This window comes from Camellia sinensis, chromosome 9 (genome assembly GCF_055761805.1).
Source record: "Camellia sinensis isolate YWXY chromosome 9, ASM5576180v1, whole genome shotgun sequence".
Lineage (NCBI taxonomy): Eukaryota > Viridiplantae > Streptophyta > Magnoliopsida > Ericales > Theaceae > Camellia > Camellia sinensis.
This window is the reverse complement of record NC_138969.1, coordinates 192967072-192983892: the sequence shown is the minus strand read 5'-3', so window position 1 is coordinate 192983892 and position 16821 is coordinate 192967072. Positions and strand designations below refer to the sequence as shown.

General features: G+C 38.2%; 2 protein-coding genes across 2 annotated transcripts; one reads left to right on the top strand and one right to left on the bottom strand.

Moving 5' to 3' along the window:
* Positions 1–1254: 1254 nt before the first annotated feature.
* LOC114266428 (P-loop containing nucleoside triphosphate hydrolases superfamily protein) lies at positions 1255–12136 on the top strand. The gene is made up of 15 exons (XM_028207319.2): positions 1255–1619; positions 2729–2856; positions 3514–3675; positions 4855–4985; positions 5937–6081; positions 6222–6481; positions 6949–7073; positions 8602–8645; positions 9624–9755; positions 10086–10163; positions 10481–10563; positions 10651–10773; positions 11500–11560; positions 11633–11795; positions 11890–12136. Exons 1-14 carry the CDS (start codon positions 1523–1525, stop codon positions 11792–11794), a joined length of 1731 nt encoding a protein of 576 aa, XP_028063120.2. The 5' UTR covers positions 1255–1522; the 3' UTR covers position 11795; positions 11890–12136.
* Positions 12137–12681: 545 nt separating this feature from the next.
* On the bottom strand, positions 12682–13697 carry LOC114266429 (uncharacterized protein At4g22160). Its single transcript, XM_028207320.2, has 2 exons — positions 12927–13697; positions 12682–12828 (listed from the first exon to the last, which is right to left on the bottom strand). The coding sequence occupies exons 1-2, from the start codon at positions 13364–13366 to the stop codon at positions 12780–12782; spliced, it is 489 nt and encodes a 162-aa protein (XP_028063121.2). The 5' UTR covers positions 13367–13697; the 3' UTR covers positions 12682–12779.
* Between the last annotated feature and the right edge of the window lie 3124 nt (positions 13698–16821).

Genomic DNA, 16821 nt, shown 5'->3' with positions numbered 1-16821 from the left:
GTGTTTCCATTTTGAGTTTTCAGTTTTTTTTTTTTTTACCACCCAGCACTAGTCACCACCCGCCACCATTTTCCACCACCGTCTTCCGCCACCCGCCACCCACCCCCAACCACCACCAGCCCACCACCCACCTGCCACCCACTCGCCACCACCACACACCCATCGCCGCCGCCACCACCACCCGCCACCCACCTGCCACCACCACCCACTACCACTACCGCCACCCACTCGCTACCACCTACCACCCACCACCGTCACCCACCCACCCACCACCACCCGCCATCCGCCACCACCACCCGCCACTACCACCACCCACTCGCTACCACCCACTACCCGCCACCTTCACCCACCGTCACCCACCACCACCGCCGCCACCTACCCGCCACTACCACCCACCCACCACCACTCACTCGCTACCACCCACCACAGCCACCCACCCACCCACCACCACCACCCGCCATCCGCAACCCACCCGCTACCACCACTGTCACCCACCCACCCACCCACCACCACCACCACCACCGCTACCACCACCACCACCACCCACTCGCTACCACTCACCACCCGCCACCGTTACCCACTTACCCATCACCCACCGTCACCAATTTACACCGCCGTCTTCCGCCGCCACTTGTCACCACTTGCCATTTCTCACTCTTTTTTATATTTTTAAATTTTTTTAAACATTTTGTCAATTACCAAACGTGTTTGTAATTTATATTTTTTTAAAAATAAACAAAAACCAGTTTATAAATTTTTTGTAAATATAAACTGAAAACGTAAACGTTACCAAACACGCCCGTAATATTTTACTAATATTTAATTTGTTTAGTTTCAATTTTTTGGATTAAGCTTTTTAAAAATTAAATTTTTTAATTTTCGTATTTTTTTTGTTTTTAGTGAATATTTTTAAAATTTTAAACATTCTTTTTTAATTTTTTTAGATACACCTGTATTTAAAAAATAAAAAATTTGTGAAAAAATATTTTTAAAAATTAATAAATACATAAAAATATAAAAAAAATTACTAAATTCTTGTATTTTTTTGTATTTTTAATAGTCAGTGAATTTTTAAAATGTTTCTTTTTATAATTTTTTTATTTTTTAAGTGCATTTATGTTAGGTGTGTCTAAAAAATAAAAAAATTGCTTAAAATATTAAAAAAATTTAATAAAAACAAAAAATTACGAAAAATAAGATAATAATTTTTTTTAAAAAATGATTATAATTGGTAAAAAAATAAGTAAATGGAATATTGTATTAACGGATTGAAAAATATGAATAAGAGTAATGATGAAATAGGAAGTACGAACGCGTAGTAATCCGATTATGAACGCGTAGTAATCCGAAAATGTTTAATAATTTTCCCCACAAAACTACACGATTCCATTCTTTACTCTCTCCGTTCTTTACTCTCTCCGTCAAGGCTTGAATTTCGCACCGTTTCGGTGAATCTTGCGCGCCAAGCAGGTACGCTGACAGTGAGCTCTCGCAATTCTAGAGAGAGAGAGAGAGAGCGATCATGGCGGCATTGAGAAGACTCGCGAGGACAGTTCAGACGTGTCGTGTTCTTGCTTCTTCCAAAACCCTAACCCCTGCTCAGCGCCAACCCTATCACCGTAAGTCTCTGTATTTTTGTATCTATATGTGTGTGTGTGTGTGTGTGTGTGTTGTGTTGTGTGCGTGTGTCGATTCGAATTGCTGATCATTTGATTTTTCTAAGGTCATCTTCTCAATTTCAATGAAATTGGATGTAAACATGATTAGGTTTTTTATTCTTGCAGCAGTGTGTAGAATCACTATTGGAATGGACGTGTAGTTTTAATTGCATTTTCTATCTGTAGTTTAATTTTGTTCTCTGTTGTTGTAATCAACATAGAGATCTGATTTTTTTATGCTTCAACTAAATTTTCCTTCTTTCTTCAATTAGCTCTCTCTCTCTCTCTCTCTCTATATATATATATATAATAATAATAATAATAATAATAATAAGGGTAAATTATACAGTAAACTCCATTACATTGAGCTCTCTTGAGATTTTTATTCATATAACACAGCCCCCTTTTCATCGATAATTTGTTAGTTATATGATTGAAAAAATGATGTCATCTTTTTACACAAAAATGTGTACTACCTTGTTTATTTTTGTGTTTTCGCACCATTTGCATTATTTTTGGTCCATTTAATCTTACTAAAGGGGGGAGGGTCTGGGAATTACTACATCTTTTCCAAACCTCAATGGAGGTCAGTGTAATTTACCCTTTAAAAAAAGACTACTATGTCCAAGATGAACTCTTTTTTAATTAAAAATATAAATAATTTCTGTCTTATTTCTTTCTTACAGAATGTTTATCTTAGAGGGAGTTTTATAGAAGGGAGAAAGAGGAAAGGGGTTAAAAAATATGAAGCAGAGACCTCTAGTAGTTTGGGCTAAATGGAAGGTATAAAAAAAAGTCAAATATTACTAATAGGAAAAGGGTTTACAGAAATACATGAAGATGGATTGAGCAAAATTGTCATGTAAAGCTTTACCCTGACCGAACAGTGACTTTCAAGATCTTCAATTATCATTTTTGTCATCAATGTTGTGTTTCTATTAGGAAGTGAAATACAGGGAAAGAAGCGTCTCCTGTTGATATAGAACAGGGAGGAACCTATATGAGTCCAGTGTGACATGGTGATTATCTTATTGCTTGTATATATTAATACTCAAAATTGATGTAAGCAGGATCCTTTGAGCACCATATCCATAACTATGCACCTGAAGGTCAGCGGCTGAGATCAGTGACTCCAGTTATCTTGGCTGGATTGTTTGGAGCTGGACTACTACAAATAGCCCATGCAGATGCTGATGAGGTTTGTGTGTGATTTTTTTTGGGGGGGTCTGTGGGTGTGTTGGTAGGCATGGTGTCTGGTATGTTGGTGTTGTAAATCATGATAGTACCAAGTGTGGACATTCTTCCGTTGTCATCCTTTTCTTGCTTCAAAGTTCAAACAGTTACATCCCTTCTCAGATTTGTATTCTTCCATTGTCATCCTTTTCTTGCGTCAAAGTTCAAACAGTTACATCACTTCTCAGATTTGTATTTTGTGTATAGCTACCAGAATTTTTATTCAGTTCATTGTTCACATTTGTGGATATTTCTAATGTTTATGTGGCATGCTTTGTCTGTTACTTGACATCAACTTGAGAGAGAGACAGAGACGGAGAGAGCCTCATGGCACTTGATCATGATGGGAATTGAAATAGCACAATGAAAATTAATTTTCATGACTATTAATTAATTTCCTTTTTGTAACGGAAATCAATAGTTGATGAATAACAAAACTATAATAAACACTAAAAACACACACAGAGAACTGTGGAGGTCTACTTTTAGAAATATATTATCTCCCCATCAACAATGCAATATACTCACATATACCCATCTGATAAAACTGATAAAATCCCCGTCACACTATTATCTCCACTGTCATTGTATTGATTTTGTTGTGGACTTGCCTTTTGTGCAGGCTCCTCCAAAAACTGCTTTGCCATCAGAATCTCCTTCTAGTCATGGGGACTTGGAGGAAATTGCAAGGAAAGAGAGACAGCGGTTAGAGGAATTACTCAAAAGCAAAGGAATGCTATATGGTTCTTATCCTCGGTTTACTGTTGCTGTTAAGGGCCAAAAGGTTAGTGTATTTACTTTTGCTAGAGCGATTGCTACCTCAATTATAGAACTTTGGCGCCTACCTTTGTCACTTCATTTCAAAAGTCCCAAACTATTATATTCAATTGGTCTTACATTTAGAAGTTCATTTGGAGCTTTTGGGTATAGTCTAAGTAGCACAGATACTTCTAAGAAGGTGGTGTGTCCGTGTTGGACACCGATACGCATCAGGCACTTCCCATCACGTTTCGAGAACACATGTCCAAACTTGTCATATTATATGTAATCTTTTTAGACCCAAACATGCTTTGGACACTTGGGGACACGCATGAAAAACATTATAAATTTGAACAAAATAGCTTAAATAATACAATGATAAAAGAAAATAATGTCCATTTATACCTATTAATCCCTAATCTTTAAACATTAAAAATTGTGTTATGTTGTATTGTTTTATCATCTTTGACTGAAATGTTCATATATATGTATGACATAATAAATATATAAAAATATATATTTTGCGCGTGTCCTCCACGTGTCATGTGCTGCATTTTTTAAACTTGTCTTGTTGGCTTGTCTGTGTCGTGTTTGTGGTGTGTTGCTTGTTGTGTGTCTGTTCTTATTAGACTAGTATTTGTAAATATTGGGATTAGTCTCATTTTTTTTTTTTTTTTTTTTTAAATTTTCCATTGAATGAGAGTTGGAGTATGAATAAATCTTTTAGATTTATGTCCTTTGGGACTGCTGCTTGGTATGCTTTTATCAACAATACAACAGTGCATGGGATGACCAACATCATAAACAGAGACCTCTGCAGAAAAAAAAACTACCAGATGGAAATCTTTCGTACAATAGGCTTTTGCTTTATTGTTCTTCATATGTTACTGAGACCAAATTCAAGTCTGACAGAATAGTGTTGCTATTCCCATTTAAGAAGCAATTCATAACATTGTAGTAAAGGAAAATCACATATATGTACATATATATATATATATATATATATTCTTAACTCAGTATTTCTTTATTGTTGTGTTTTATCTGATCATTTCATTTCTCTTCACTAGTATAGCAATTTCCCTTTTGTAGGGTTTATGTGTGTTCAATTCAAGTGTTTAATTGTAGAATAGAAATTAAGATTGAATGCAATTAGGCTTCTTCCATTATCATTATTACTGCATTCTAACAGGATGGTATGTTACAGATCACGATCAAATTCCAAATTCCTCCAACCTGTGAAATTCCACTCTTGATTGCAAACCTTGTTTCAAGCCTTGGACTGAAGGTTGAAGACCGTGGTACTGGATCAGACATGGTGTTGCGGGCTTGGGATAGGTTAGTCTGATGCTTTGGCTGTGGTGATAATCAATTGTCTTATGTTCATAGATGTGATCAATGTTACATGGACTCTTTTATCCTGTAGTGTACCCCCATGTCCATTAAACATACGGGTAAAGGTATGAAATATGTGTCTAACCATCGTATCTAAATTAGGCATTCAGATTCTTTAATTTTTAATAATGTTTGAAGAAGGAACTCACATTTGATAGTAAAGAAAAATTTATAGCCTCTCCTTATATTTTCCCCTTAAATCCAATTAAATTTCTAGTCCATTCGTAAATAATAAAATCTTATGTCCGGATATTATACAATATATAATTTTTTTAATTGTTCAGGACGTATCCACATCCCAATCCTATATCCTAAGATTAAGGGTTTAGGGAGGTCTGATGCTTGGACGTGTACCCACAGCCGATTCTTGTACGTGAGTCCTTGTAACACATGATGTGATTTTAACCCTGTTTGATGACAAAATTAATTAAGTATTTATAAGTAAATGCATTCATTAGTTTCATGATTAAGTGCTTTTGATAACACATAATCACATACCACTTAAATCTGGAAATGACTGAAAATGGATCTTAATTTTAAGCCAGAAAGATTCCTTTTATTTTTTGATTGGTTAACTTGAAGTCAAAGAGACTTACTTGACTTACCATTGAATGCTTACTACACTCAATGAAAGGTAGTTTTTATTTTAAGTTACCCTCAACTAATATGTTTATATTAAAATTTGCAGATTTAAAAAGTCAGTGCTTAAATATTTCTTCTCTAGAATTACAGTCCTAAAAATTTACAATTCTTAAATCTTCAATTTTATCAAGCAGTTATTTTTCTTTGCCTTAATGAGGATCACTGGTGAAGTATATCAGATGTGCACCTGGGTCATTATATATTTAAACTAATTATAATGAATACTAAATAATTGTTTTGGTTATGTTTCAGTGCAGTTGCTTGGCAACTAACACTTAGCCGTCCAGAAAAACAAAAAGAAACTAGTGGGGTTCAGGGGCATCCAGATGATACAAATGCACTTGACGGAGATTTATGCATTCTCATGTTTCGTTCACTCATTAGCACTGACAAAGCGGTTTTGCTTCATTTCTTGCTATTTATGACACCATTTTCATTTGGATTTATTCTTCCATTTTGTTAGCTTACTTTAAAACTGGAAGAAAAAAAAACACTTATGTAAGTAATTTCTCATATCAGTTTGTATAATATGTGCAGGAAATTGAGTTCATAAAGCGGGGGAGCTTTAGTTCCAAGGAGCTTGATGCTTTGGTATCTGTGTTACAATTAGCAAGACAAAATAGAACCTTGGAAACAAAACCAAGGGGGGATACTACACAGAAGCCATCTTCAGAAAAATCAGTTTCTAGTCTAGAGGCCATGGGAGTGAGAATCTATGGACTTAATGAGCCCAATCTCGGTCATTCACAGACTGAGATATCATGGGACAATATTGCTGGATATAATCAGCAAAAACGGTAAGCTATGATCTAGGATTTGTAGCATCTTTATTGCTATATTGTTGTTGAATTTAGTATATAAGGCTTGGTTTGGGAACAAGCTTTTTTAATAACATTTTGGCTTTTTACGAAAAGATGTATAAAAAAGTAGAGAGAGTGATGTGACAGCTTATAGTGATTTTTTTATTTTTTGGCTTAAACTTCTAGTTGCCAAATCCTTTTTGTAGTTCACAATGCAAGCCTGAAGCACATTATCTTCAGCTGTTTCTAGGTTTGCGCCATGCAACCATGATATGTCTGCTAGGATGTCTTACTTATCTTAATCATAGATTTAAAAGTTTTTGTTAACCCTTCAGCATTTCTCTTGCAATCTTATTATAATAATCATGGATTTAGTTGTTTTTGGTAACCCTTCAATATTCAGGGCTGCTAGTTGTTCCGAGGAGGTGTTCAAATTTGATTTTTTTTCATTGTTTGTTGTCTAGGGACATTGAAGACACAATATTGTTAGCTCTTCAAAGTCCTGAAGTGTATGATGACATTGCTCGAGGAACCCGTACTAAGTTTGAGACAAATAGACCGCGAGCAGTGCTCTTTGAAGGTCCACCAGGTTTGTGTTCTAGTTCAGAATAAGACTCTCAAATACATTTGAAAACATATGGTTCTACTAATGCTAGAAGAATCAATAGATGGCATTGCTTCTTTTTCATGATGTTGAAGGGAAAATGAAATGTTTATAGCCCCAACGTCATTGAGTCTGATGATTCTTTATGTTTGTGGGTTTAATTTTTGTGTAATGGATATTTAAAGAACATACTGAATCAGTAATTGCACTGTGTGATGGATTGAAACAAGCAATCCATCCTGTGCCCCTAATTGTTGGAGCAATTGACCTTTGGATTAAAAGTAATGCAAGCCCTCATTCCAAGGCTGATCTCTCTCTCTTTCCCAGTTGGTCGACTTTGAATCTCATGTGGAACCGTGCTTGATCTTTCTATGTATTAAAATGCCTGTGCAAGTCAGTTAAATCTATATAGAATATAGTGGATATTGATACTTTTTGAGCTCTTGTGAATTCTAATCTCTCAATCCCTAGTCATATTGTTAATGAGGAAATTAGTTTTGGTAAGTATATGATATTTCTGGAGTACTCGAGGACACGTTTGATGCATCTGGAATGTTGAATAATGGCATCTTCAACTAGAATTAGAGTATAGTTCTTAGAAGAACATAAACGTTGTGTTTGGTTGGGGGATTTGAGAAATGATTTGGAAAGAAAAAGGTGTGTGACACTAGGTGAAATATAGGTATGTTTTATTTACATTTCACCTGCTTTTTCCATTTCTCTTTTCAAATCTCCCAACCAAACACAGCAAAAGAGTTTCAAATTCTTTGACTTATTTATAAAGAGGATTGGGATATATTGAATTTTTTTTTTTTTTGGGATACTTTATAAATAATGTGGATTGGATATATTGAGGTTAAATTCCATTGAATTTGGTCGAAATTCATATAGCGTTGCTGTAATTTTTTTTATGTGAGAGTTTTGATATTATAGGTTTGAAGTTTAAGACATTAGGAATATTCGTAAAGAATGATAGTTTGTCACACTAGTGTTCCAACACAATTGCCTTCTAGTTTGACGCATCAAATCTAACTTTCCTGGAGTTGGTTATATCAATGTGTCTATATCATGTCTTAGGTCCATGTCCATGCTTCATAGTCTTTCTCTTGTGGGGGAATCAAGACTGGCTGTACACAATGTGTTGCATGTTACTGTGAACTTGTCATTTTTTTAACGAGTTTCATAAGGGTTAAAGACAAATTTAGCGTCTTATGTTTGAAGAGTTTAATGTGGCATTGCAGTAATGGTTGGGTTTGTGTTTCATTGGAATCATTAGGTGCTGAATCTAAATTTTAACTCTATAATTCTCCTCAGAGAGCATTTTTTGTTGTTTTAAATTTGAACTAGTAAAGACCTAATCAATGACTGGGATTTTCTTCTCTTGGCTTTATCTTGAATTTCTTAATTCTTCAGTAATGTTGTTAATTGAACCAATGGAGCTAGCACTTTAGTTCGTAGTTTTAAGTTTGCCAATTGGCAGATTTGCTTCCTCATAATGCCTTTTCAATTTCAGGTACTGGGAAGACATCTTGTGCTCGTGTAATAGCTAATCAAGCGGTATTCCACTTGGCACATTAATCATAATTTTATTAGTTGTTTCTTGGCCTTGCTTTTAATTCCGCTAGATATAGGGGGTGTTTGGCAAGCAAAGTTTTAGCTTTGTTTAGGCTAAAATTCACAAAATAGACTAAAATAGCTAATAAGACAAAATGTCACATCAAACCCATAATCATTTCACTTTTTCTCTCACAAACATCACATCCAACTACAAAAAATCCAATCATCTTCCCAAACACAAAAATTTTAGCTTACTAAAATAGCAACTTCCCAAACACTCACATAGTTTTAAATTGTGGAGTGACCATGTGCTCCATTAGAATAATCTTGATTTTCTACATAATTTTGGCTGATATTTTATTTTTCTCCTTCAAGATTCTTTGTATATATTGGTTGGTTTACATTTTGAAATGTAAATTTATGGTAAGGTGATCGTAGTGGTATATTTAAAAGTTCTAACATCGATTGAAGCATCATAACTTGTTAGGATATCATGAAAGGGTCTTGCTAATGGCAGCCCTGAGGGCTGTCAGTAAGAACCACATAATACCAAAATATTTGTAATCCCAATACACATTTTACATATTTTTATTCATTCTTTACCCATTTCAATGCACTATGCACATTTTTCAACATTAACAACAGCCCTAAGGGCTGCTTTGAGCATTTTCCATCGTAAAACTCATACAAGATAGAAAGGAAACTTCGAATGTGTGGACCCATCAGATGGTGAACACTGCTTTCTGAAAAAAATTAAATAAATAAACACTTTATCTTCTGACATTGATAAATGGCATAATATCTTGCTATCTCCCTTCTAGCGGGTTGACATATACTGAAAGCTTTTGCATGCACATGACATGAAATGTACTGCATTGGGTGTGTATACAAAATTATTGGTATTTTACTAGTATCAATGTGCACTCGAGTTAAATTTAAATTTGTTAAAAATAACATGCATCTGATATTCCATGGCAGGGTGTTCCATTGCTTTATGTGCCATTGGAGATTGTTATGTCAAAGTATTACGGTGAAAGCGAACGATTGTTAGGAAAAGTGTTTTCCCTCGCCAATGAGATCCCTAATGGCGCTATTATTTTTCTAGATGAGGTAATTGATGCAAACAGCTCCACCACAATATGTGCCATTTTAATATATGTGATAATATATTTTGGGAAATTGCAAAAAGTGGAAACAAATTAAAATAATTTCAACTTTCACGGAGGTGCAAGTGCATGTTGTGGCATGGGACACAACTCTTACTTGCACCTCCATGAAAGTGCTTTTTATTTTGAGTTGTTTTCATTTTTTTTCCTTTCAATTCCCCTATTTTATTTTCCTATTTCTTTTTTTATGCTTCTTATGCATCCTATCCTGGTTTAACTTAAGTTTCTTGCAAATGAAATTACCTTGTTACTTGTTTTTCATTCTGATTTACAGGTTGATTCTTTTGCTGTTGCTCGTGACAATGAAATGCATGAAGCTACACGTAGAATCTTATCAGTGTTATTACGGCAGGTATAACAATTTTGCTAAATTTTCCTGAATGATATTATTGTCACTGAAGTTTGCACTATTCTGTCTAAAATGTTATTCTCCCAGTTCATACTATCCAAAGAACCTCGAACACCTTGCAACTTACTGCCTACTATTCCCTTCAAAAGTGGGATTGTGCTGTCTTTTTCTCAAATTTCGTTGTTTGTCATGTTCTTTGAATACTTTCGAGAAATGATAGATGTAATCATTCTCTGGTAGCATGTGTTAAACTAAATAGGATATAGCTGAATTAGACAGTTTTTGCTGTGGCCTTTGTAAATTTTACTCTTCTGGTGCAGATTGATGGATTTGAGCAGGAGAAAAAAGTGGTGGTCATTGCTGCAACCAACAGAAAGCAAGACCTTGATCCTGCTTTGATTAGGTATACCAGTGCACATTTTCTTATATGACGGTTATATGCAGAATTGATTCAAGGTTTACTAACATACGTTTCATTCATTTCTGTCAGTCGGTTTGATTCTATGATCACCTTTGGCTTACCAGATCAGCAGACCCGTCAGGAAATAGCAGCTCAGTATGCAAAGCACTTGGCAAAATCTGATTTAGCTGCATTTGCCAAGGTTACTGAAGAGTAAGTTTGAAATATCCAACTAATCTATCTCGATCATGCCATTACTTGAGTGAAACACATCATTAATCACCACTCTCCCCCCACCTCCCAACCATCTCTCTATTTTTGGGGTTTGTATATTCTATCTCCTCCCTTCTTGTGTTTAGTTATTGCTTCTTTTTTTTTGGTGATTTGATTGAATGCTGTTAGGGTGCTGCTAATAGCATCCACATAATATCTTTGGACTCCCACCAACTAATTCAAATTGGTAAAAAAAATTTGGACACCCCACTGAATACCAAAAGTCACCATCACCCTCTCAAACCCTACCCCTAACCCTACCCCCATTCACTACCAGCTCCTGCCTCCACCCCCCAGCCCCTCTCCTCTCCACCCTCTTCCTCCGCTCTCCTCCCCACCATTCCCAGGGTTGGGGTTGGTGGCTGGTTGGGGGTAAGGTTAGGGTTGGAATGGTAGGAGTGGGGGTAGAATTGATAGTTTATCATAGGTTAAAATTGTAATAATTTTTTAACAAGTGGGGATCCAAAGAAGAAATTGGTCTGGTACTAGCAGCATCCTTGCTATTATCATAGGACACAGCTTGCCCACTATTATATATGGAGAAATTTTCTGTTTTCATTCAATTTAAATCTGTTTCTAGATGATGTTGAAGTGTTAACAATGTTAGGATTTTAAAACACTTTTTTTGGGTTTCTCACTTCATGATTGGCACTTGCTGGCATGTAGAATGTCTGGAAGGGACATCAGGGACGCCTGTCAGCAAGCAGAGCGACGCTGGGCATCTAAGGTAATAACGGTAATAGAACTCCTGGTAATTGTCATCTTCTTCTTCTGGTCTTGTTAACAAATCCATACACAGATCATTCGAGGCCAAGCAAATAAAGATGCAGAAAATGGGTCGCTTCCACCTCTCCAAGAATACATTGAGAGTGCTATGGACCGGCGTAGGGCTTTACTTGGTATTGCAGATCAAAGTAGCCCAGATCCTTCTGCCAAGAAACCGCAGTTAGACTTCGTCTAAGGTATTCTCCAATTTGTTCACTTTTTTTCTTCTTTTTTTTTTTAATCAGACTCATAATAACATAATGACCAAACCATAAATGTATATGCTAACAGGCACTTTTGGAAGGTCAAAAAGAATGCGTCAGTGACTTGTTCACTTTGGTTTGTTCCCATGTCATCTCTTCAAGCAAGATGTACCAATGTAGTTAGTGCTGTTGAACCAATCATGGCTGATATTAGATATTTACATATAACACTGCACGATATATATATATATACTCTTTTACCTGTAAAGACAAAACTGGCAGATTAATTTTGTTCATATTATTTTGATTAATAGAACTGCTAATTGGGTTTTCAATGTGGTTTACCCCGGGGTATCATAGGTTTTGGAGATTCCTTGGTATTTAACATAGGCCACTACATGGATGTTGATCATAGGAATGTATTGATTTCGAAAATGCATTTGCGCTTTATAATGCCATTAAACACTAGTATACTCGATGAATTATATCACATTGCTCCAAATGGGAAATTTTTTTGGCACAAATGCAGTCTATGAATTTTTTTGCCCTGGTATCATAGTGATTTCTGATTATTTTATCGTAGATGACTTCACTATTTTAAAAATGGAATTGTAGGTTATTTAAGTCCAAATTGATCTTTTTGGGAGGTGTTGTTACAAAGGTAGTGCTTCATCTACTAGCCAATACCATAGTAGTCCTTCATTCATTCATTGTTTGATTACCGAGAAAATTGATGAAAGAAAATGCAAGCAAAAAAAATTTATATATATATATATATATATTTGACTTTTTCCCACTATCTAATTCCTCGGAGAATCATAAGTTTCAATAAATTAACGAGTTTTGTGTTTAACAAGAGACAATTTTGCAAATGTTGATCTAACAAAGACATTTATTTTTATTAGACTCAATAGTTGCATGATATTAAAACATTTTACACTTGAAATAAAATTCTAGAAATCAAGTAGAGTCCATTAATTAGATCAGATTGCACTGGAGCAAACTCACCAACATTGCTCCTCCTTCCCTGCATTCATTCAGCAAAGTGAAATGAACTCACTGAGTTAAAACTCGACTCGGAAGAGTGAGAGATAGAGAGAGAGAAATTCACACAAACTTTTTTACCTCTCAGAAGAGATCGAGGAATTATCTTCATCTGAGCGCTTTCGCTTTCGACTCGAAGTAGGACTCGGTTGCGAAATGTACGACGCGATCTGCAACTGAGTCTGCAGCAGCATCTGAGTCAACTCGGATTCCAGCTGAGCTCGCCGCTTCTCCGCCTCCAACCGCGACGCTTCCCTTGCCTTGGCCATCTCCAACTCGGCTAGCTCCATTCTCAGCATAGATTCAGAGAAGACTTGGAAACTCGCCGCCAAATCGTTCAAACCTTCCGAGTCGGTGTCGGAATCGGCACTCTCCGAGTCGGAGCTCCGTCGAGTCACGGAGTCTCCATCGTCGTCGGTGTCGGGAGTGTCGGAGGGGTGTGCGCCGGATAAGAAGCCGGCGTCGAAGGCGTATTTTAGACGCTTATTGTCCGGTTCGGTTCGACCGATCGGCTCCGCCATGAAGGGGGTGGAAGAGGAAGTGTGGTTTGCGTGGTGTTCTTTTGTCTGAGAGCTAAAAAGAGGGAGTATCGAGGGGATCTCCAAAGTTGCATTAAATTTTTTTTTTAAAATTTGAACAAAAATTTAATAAAAATTTAATTTCCCACGATGCATTTTAATAGTAGATTTAAAATTTTTATCACATTTTTTATTTGGGAGAATGTCCGGCTAGACATTGAGTCATGAGGAAAAATTGAAATTCAAAAGAAAGTTCAGCTGCTTGGGAGGACATTTGAGCCAGTGTTCGGCTCAACGGTTATCTGTAAAATTTGATGGAAGCTAAACACTTTTTATTTAATGAAAGACTAGTATGTCACCTGTGTTACGTATGGATTCTGTTTATAATTATCTATATATATGAATTGTGATTTTTAAATGTCTTTTTTTTTAATGCCTATTTTTTTTATATTATATTAAAGTTTAATATTTTAATAATAACCGTATGTGTTAGACTTTTTAAGGAATTAAATGTCTTTTTTTTTATTATATTATATTATATTAAAGTTTAATATTTTGATAATAATCATATGTGTTTGACTTTTGAAGAAATTTTTTTATGCTTTGCGATTTTTAAATGTTTTTTTTTTTTAAATGTCTTCTTTTTTTCTTTTTTTATATTATATTAAAGTTTAATATTTGATGATAATCATATTTTTTAAACTTTTCAAGGAATTAAATGTCTTTTTTTTATTATTATACTATATTAAAATTTAATATTTTGATAATAATCATATGTGTTGGACTTTTGAAGAAATTTTTTTTTATGCTTATTCTTAATACATTAAAGTGTTATTATGAGAGATAATAATCATGTGTTGTGACTTTTCAAGAAATTCATATGTGTTGGATTTCAAAAAATTATTTTTATGCTTGTTCTTAATGCATAAAGTGTTATTATGAGGGTAAGATTTTGATGTTACGGTTCTGAAGACGGGACGGGTCGGACTGATCCACGTTCCTCAAGCCTACGTCCGAATGACCAAGCCCACGGAGGAACCTGTACAAAAGTCCAACGGGGAACGGGAAATTCCCCAGCAAACCCTCCGACGAGCAAGTTAGGAAGGGAAGTGAAGTGTAGAGATGAAATAGAGATAGAAAAGCTTAACCTTCTACATGTCTTCGACGTCTGCTTATATCCTTTGGTAATCATTACGTTGTCTCTTCCGACCTGTCATCTTGGCCGAAAATCTATGCTGTAGCTTACCTTGTTCAAGGTGAGGGCGTATTGTCCCGACGGAGAGGGGTTATCGCAATAAATGCTGTAAGGGGGCCTCATTAATGGCGATGTGCAGTGGCAATAACTTTACAGATCTTTGTCTGCTGATGTAGCTTGCTCTTTTCTTGCCACGTGTCTTGATGTCATTGGTTCTAATTGCTACATGGGGCTTCGGCGGTGCTGGGCTTTAGCATTTGAGATATGTATTGGGCCCTAAATAGTGGGCTCTAATATTTATGGGCTTACCCATGGCAGTAGTCCCCAATTCCCGAGTGCAGCTTTAGCCCAACGAAGGGAATATTGAAGAGAATGAGGGCTGTGAAAGACCGGCAGGGTGAAGGCCGACGAAGCGGGGTGACCGACCATGCGGAAGGCCGACCGCGAAGAGTGGCCGAGTGGAGGGACCAACCGTGCCGAAGGCCGACCGCGAAGGGTAGCCGAATGGAGGGGCCGACCGTGTCGAAGGCCAACCGCGAAGGGTGGCCAAGTGGGGGGGGCTGACCATGCGGAAGGCCGACCGCGAAGGGTGGCCGAGTGGTGTGGCGCGGGGCTCGAGAGGTGGTGGGGCACGTCCTGAAGTGAAGTGGAATAGATAGGAAAGGGAAAAGGGGTAGTGGATCGTGGCCGTACACGTGGCAGAATCTCGTAGTGGGGGAGGTTAGGCGTTGGGCGATAGGCGAGACGATAGGTCATTATAGGGTGTTGAAAAGACAGTTGTGGCGGAATTTTGAAAATTTTCAAACTGGCGAGAATTAATTGTGACTCTTGGAATACAAGCAAGCCGTGGGCCTTTGGTATTATCCGCTTTACCTACCTTTTTGTAAAAGATCAAAACATTCCAAGTGTAAACTCCTTCGTTGCTAGCGATACGCCTCTGCAACACTTTTTGAATTTTCTTGCGCCCGCATCCGAAGCCATTCGCAAACATACGACAGAAATGGCCCAAGAAGAAGCTAGAACTGCCAGGGTTGATCCACTAGGGGACAACGATGCGGTGGAGTTGGCGGAGCAGTATAGGACGGAGAGGCAAGTGGAGAGAGTAAGGGAGTTGGCGGGACCACCGCGTTCGTTGACAATGATAGCGGCTCCGAAGCCAGTCAACCAGGCTGAGCCAGATCACTGGCATACGAAGGCTGACAAGTCGATCGTTACTGCGGGGGAGTTGGAGGGCATGCGCAAAAAATACCAGGTTCCTACAGAAATAGAATTGATGTTACCAACACCAACGGAGAGGCCGTCCGACGCCTAGCCGGGGGAGTTTGCCCTCTACGAGGAGGCGTTGAAGAGTGGGTTGAGGCTGCCGCTTCCGCAGGTAGTTGTGGATATCTTAAACCGACTGGAAGTGGCGCCAGGCCAACTAATGCCCAACGCGTAGAAGATTGTACTGGCCTGTGCAAGTGCGTGGCCGAAGGCGAACGAGGGGGCGACTATGATGGTGGACGAGTTTTTTGCTTGCTACAAGGCCTCGGGCCAGCAAGAAACTTGGGTCACTTTGCAAGCGGCGGCAGGAAGGGGTCTGGTGGCTGGGTTGCCGTCATCAATTAAGGGATGGAGGCCGCGGTGGTTCTACGTGTCCGCGAACGGGGAAGTAGGAGTGCGCATAGTGTGGAGAGTGCCCACCAAGTCTGTGGAGCCAAAGCTGGGGGTCGTAGCGGAGGAGAGGGTGAAAAAGGTGAAGGCATGGAGTGAGAAGGAGGGCGTCAAATGGGACGATCTCGTCCAGCCGTCTACTTTGTTCGCCGCAGGATTGGGCCCTCAGCCGACCGGTGGAGATCTGGCACCGGCAAAACTAGAGGCGAGAAGGAAGGCGCAAGAGGCGGAGGATCGGACCATTTTTGCCAAACCCCAAAAGTTTAAAGAAACGTAGTTAGGCCCACCACCAAAACCGGTCGCGAGGGAAAGAATCCGACCGCGTCCCAAGCCGCTAGGGGAAAAAGACTTGGGTAGTTTTGAGCCACGACCGCCCCCAGTTGATCCAGTGAAGGAGAGGGCAAACGAGGAGGGGAAGGTTCTAAAGAAGAAGAAGAAGAAGATGATGAGGGTTGTCCCTGAGGGGTCCTCAGATGCGCCTGGGTCGAAGAGGATGAGGGTTGGCGGGGAGGTTACCCCCATGGCGGAGGAGGCAGGGGAGAAGGCAGTGGGGGCGACCTCAGAAATGGTGGTTGCCCCCGAAGTACAAGGGGACGAAGGTTAGGGGGGC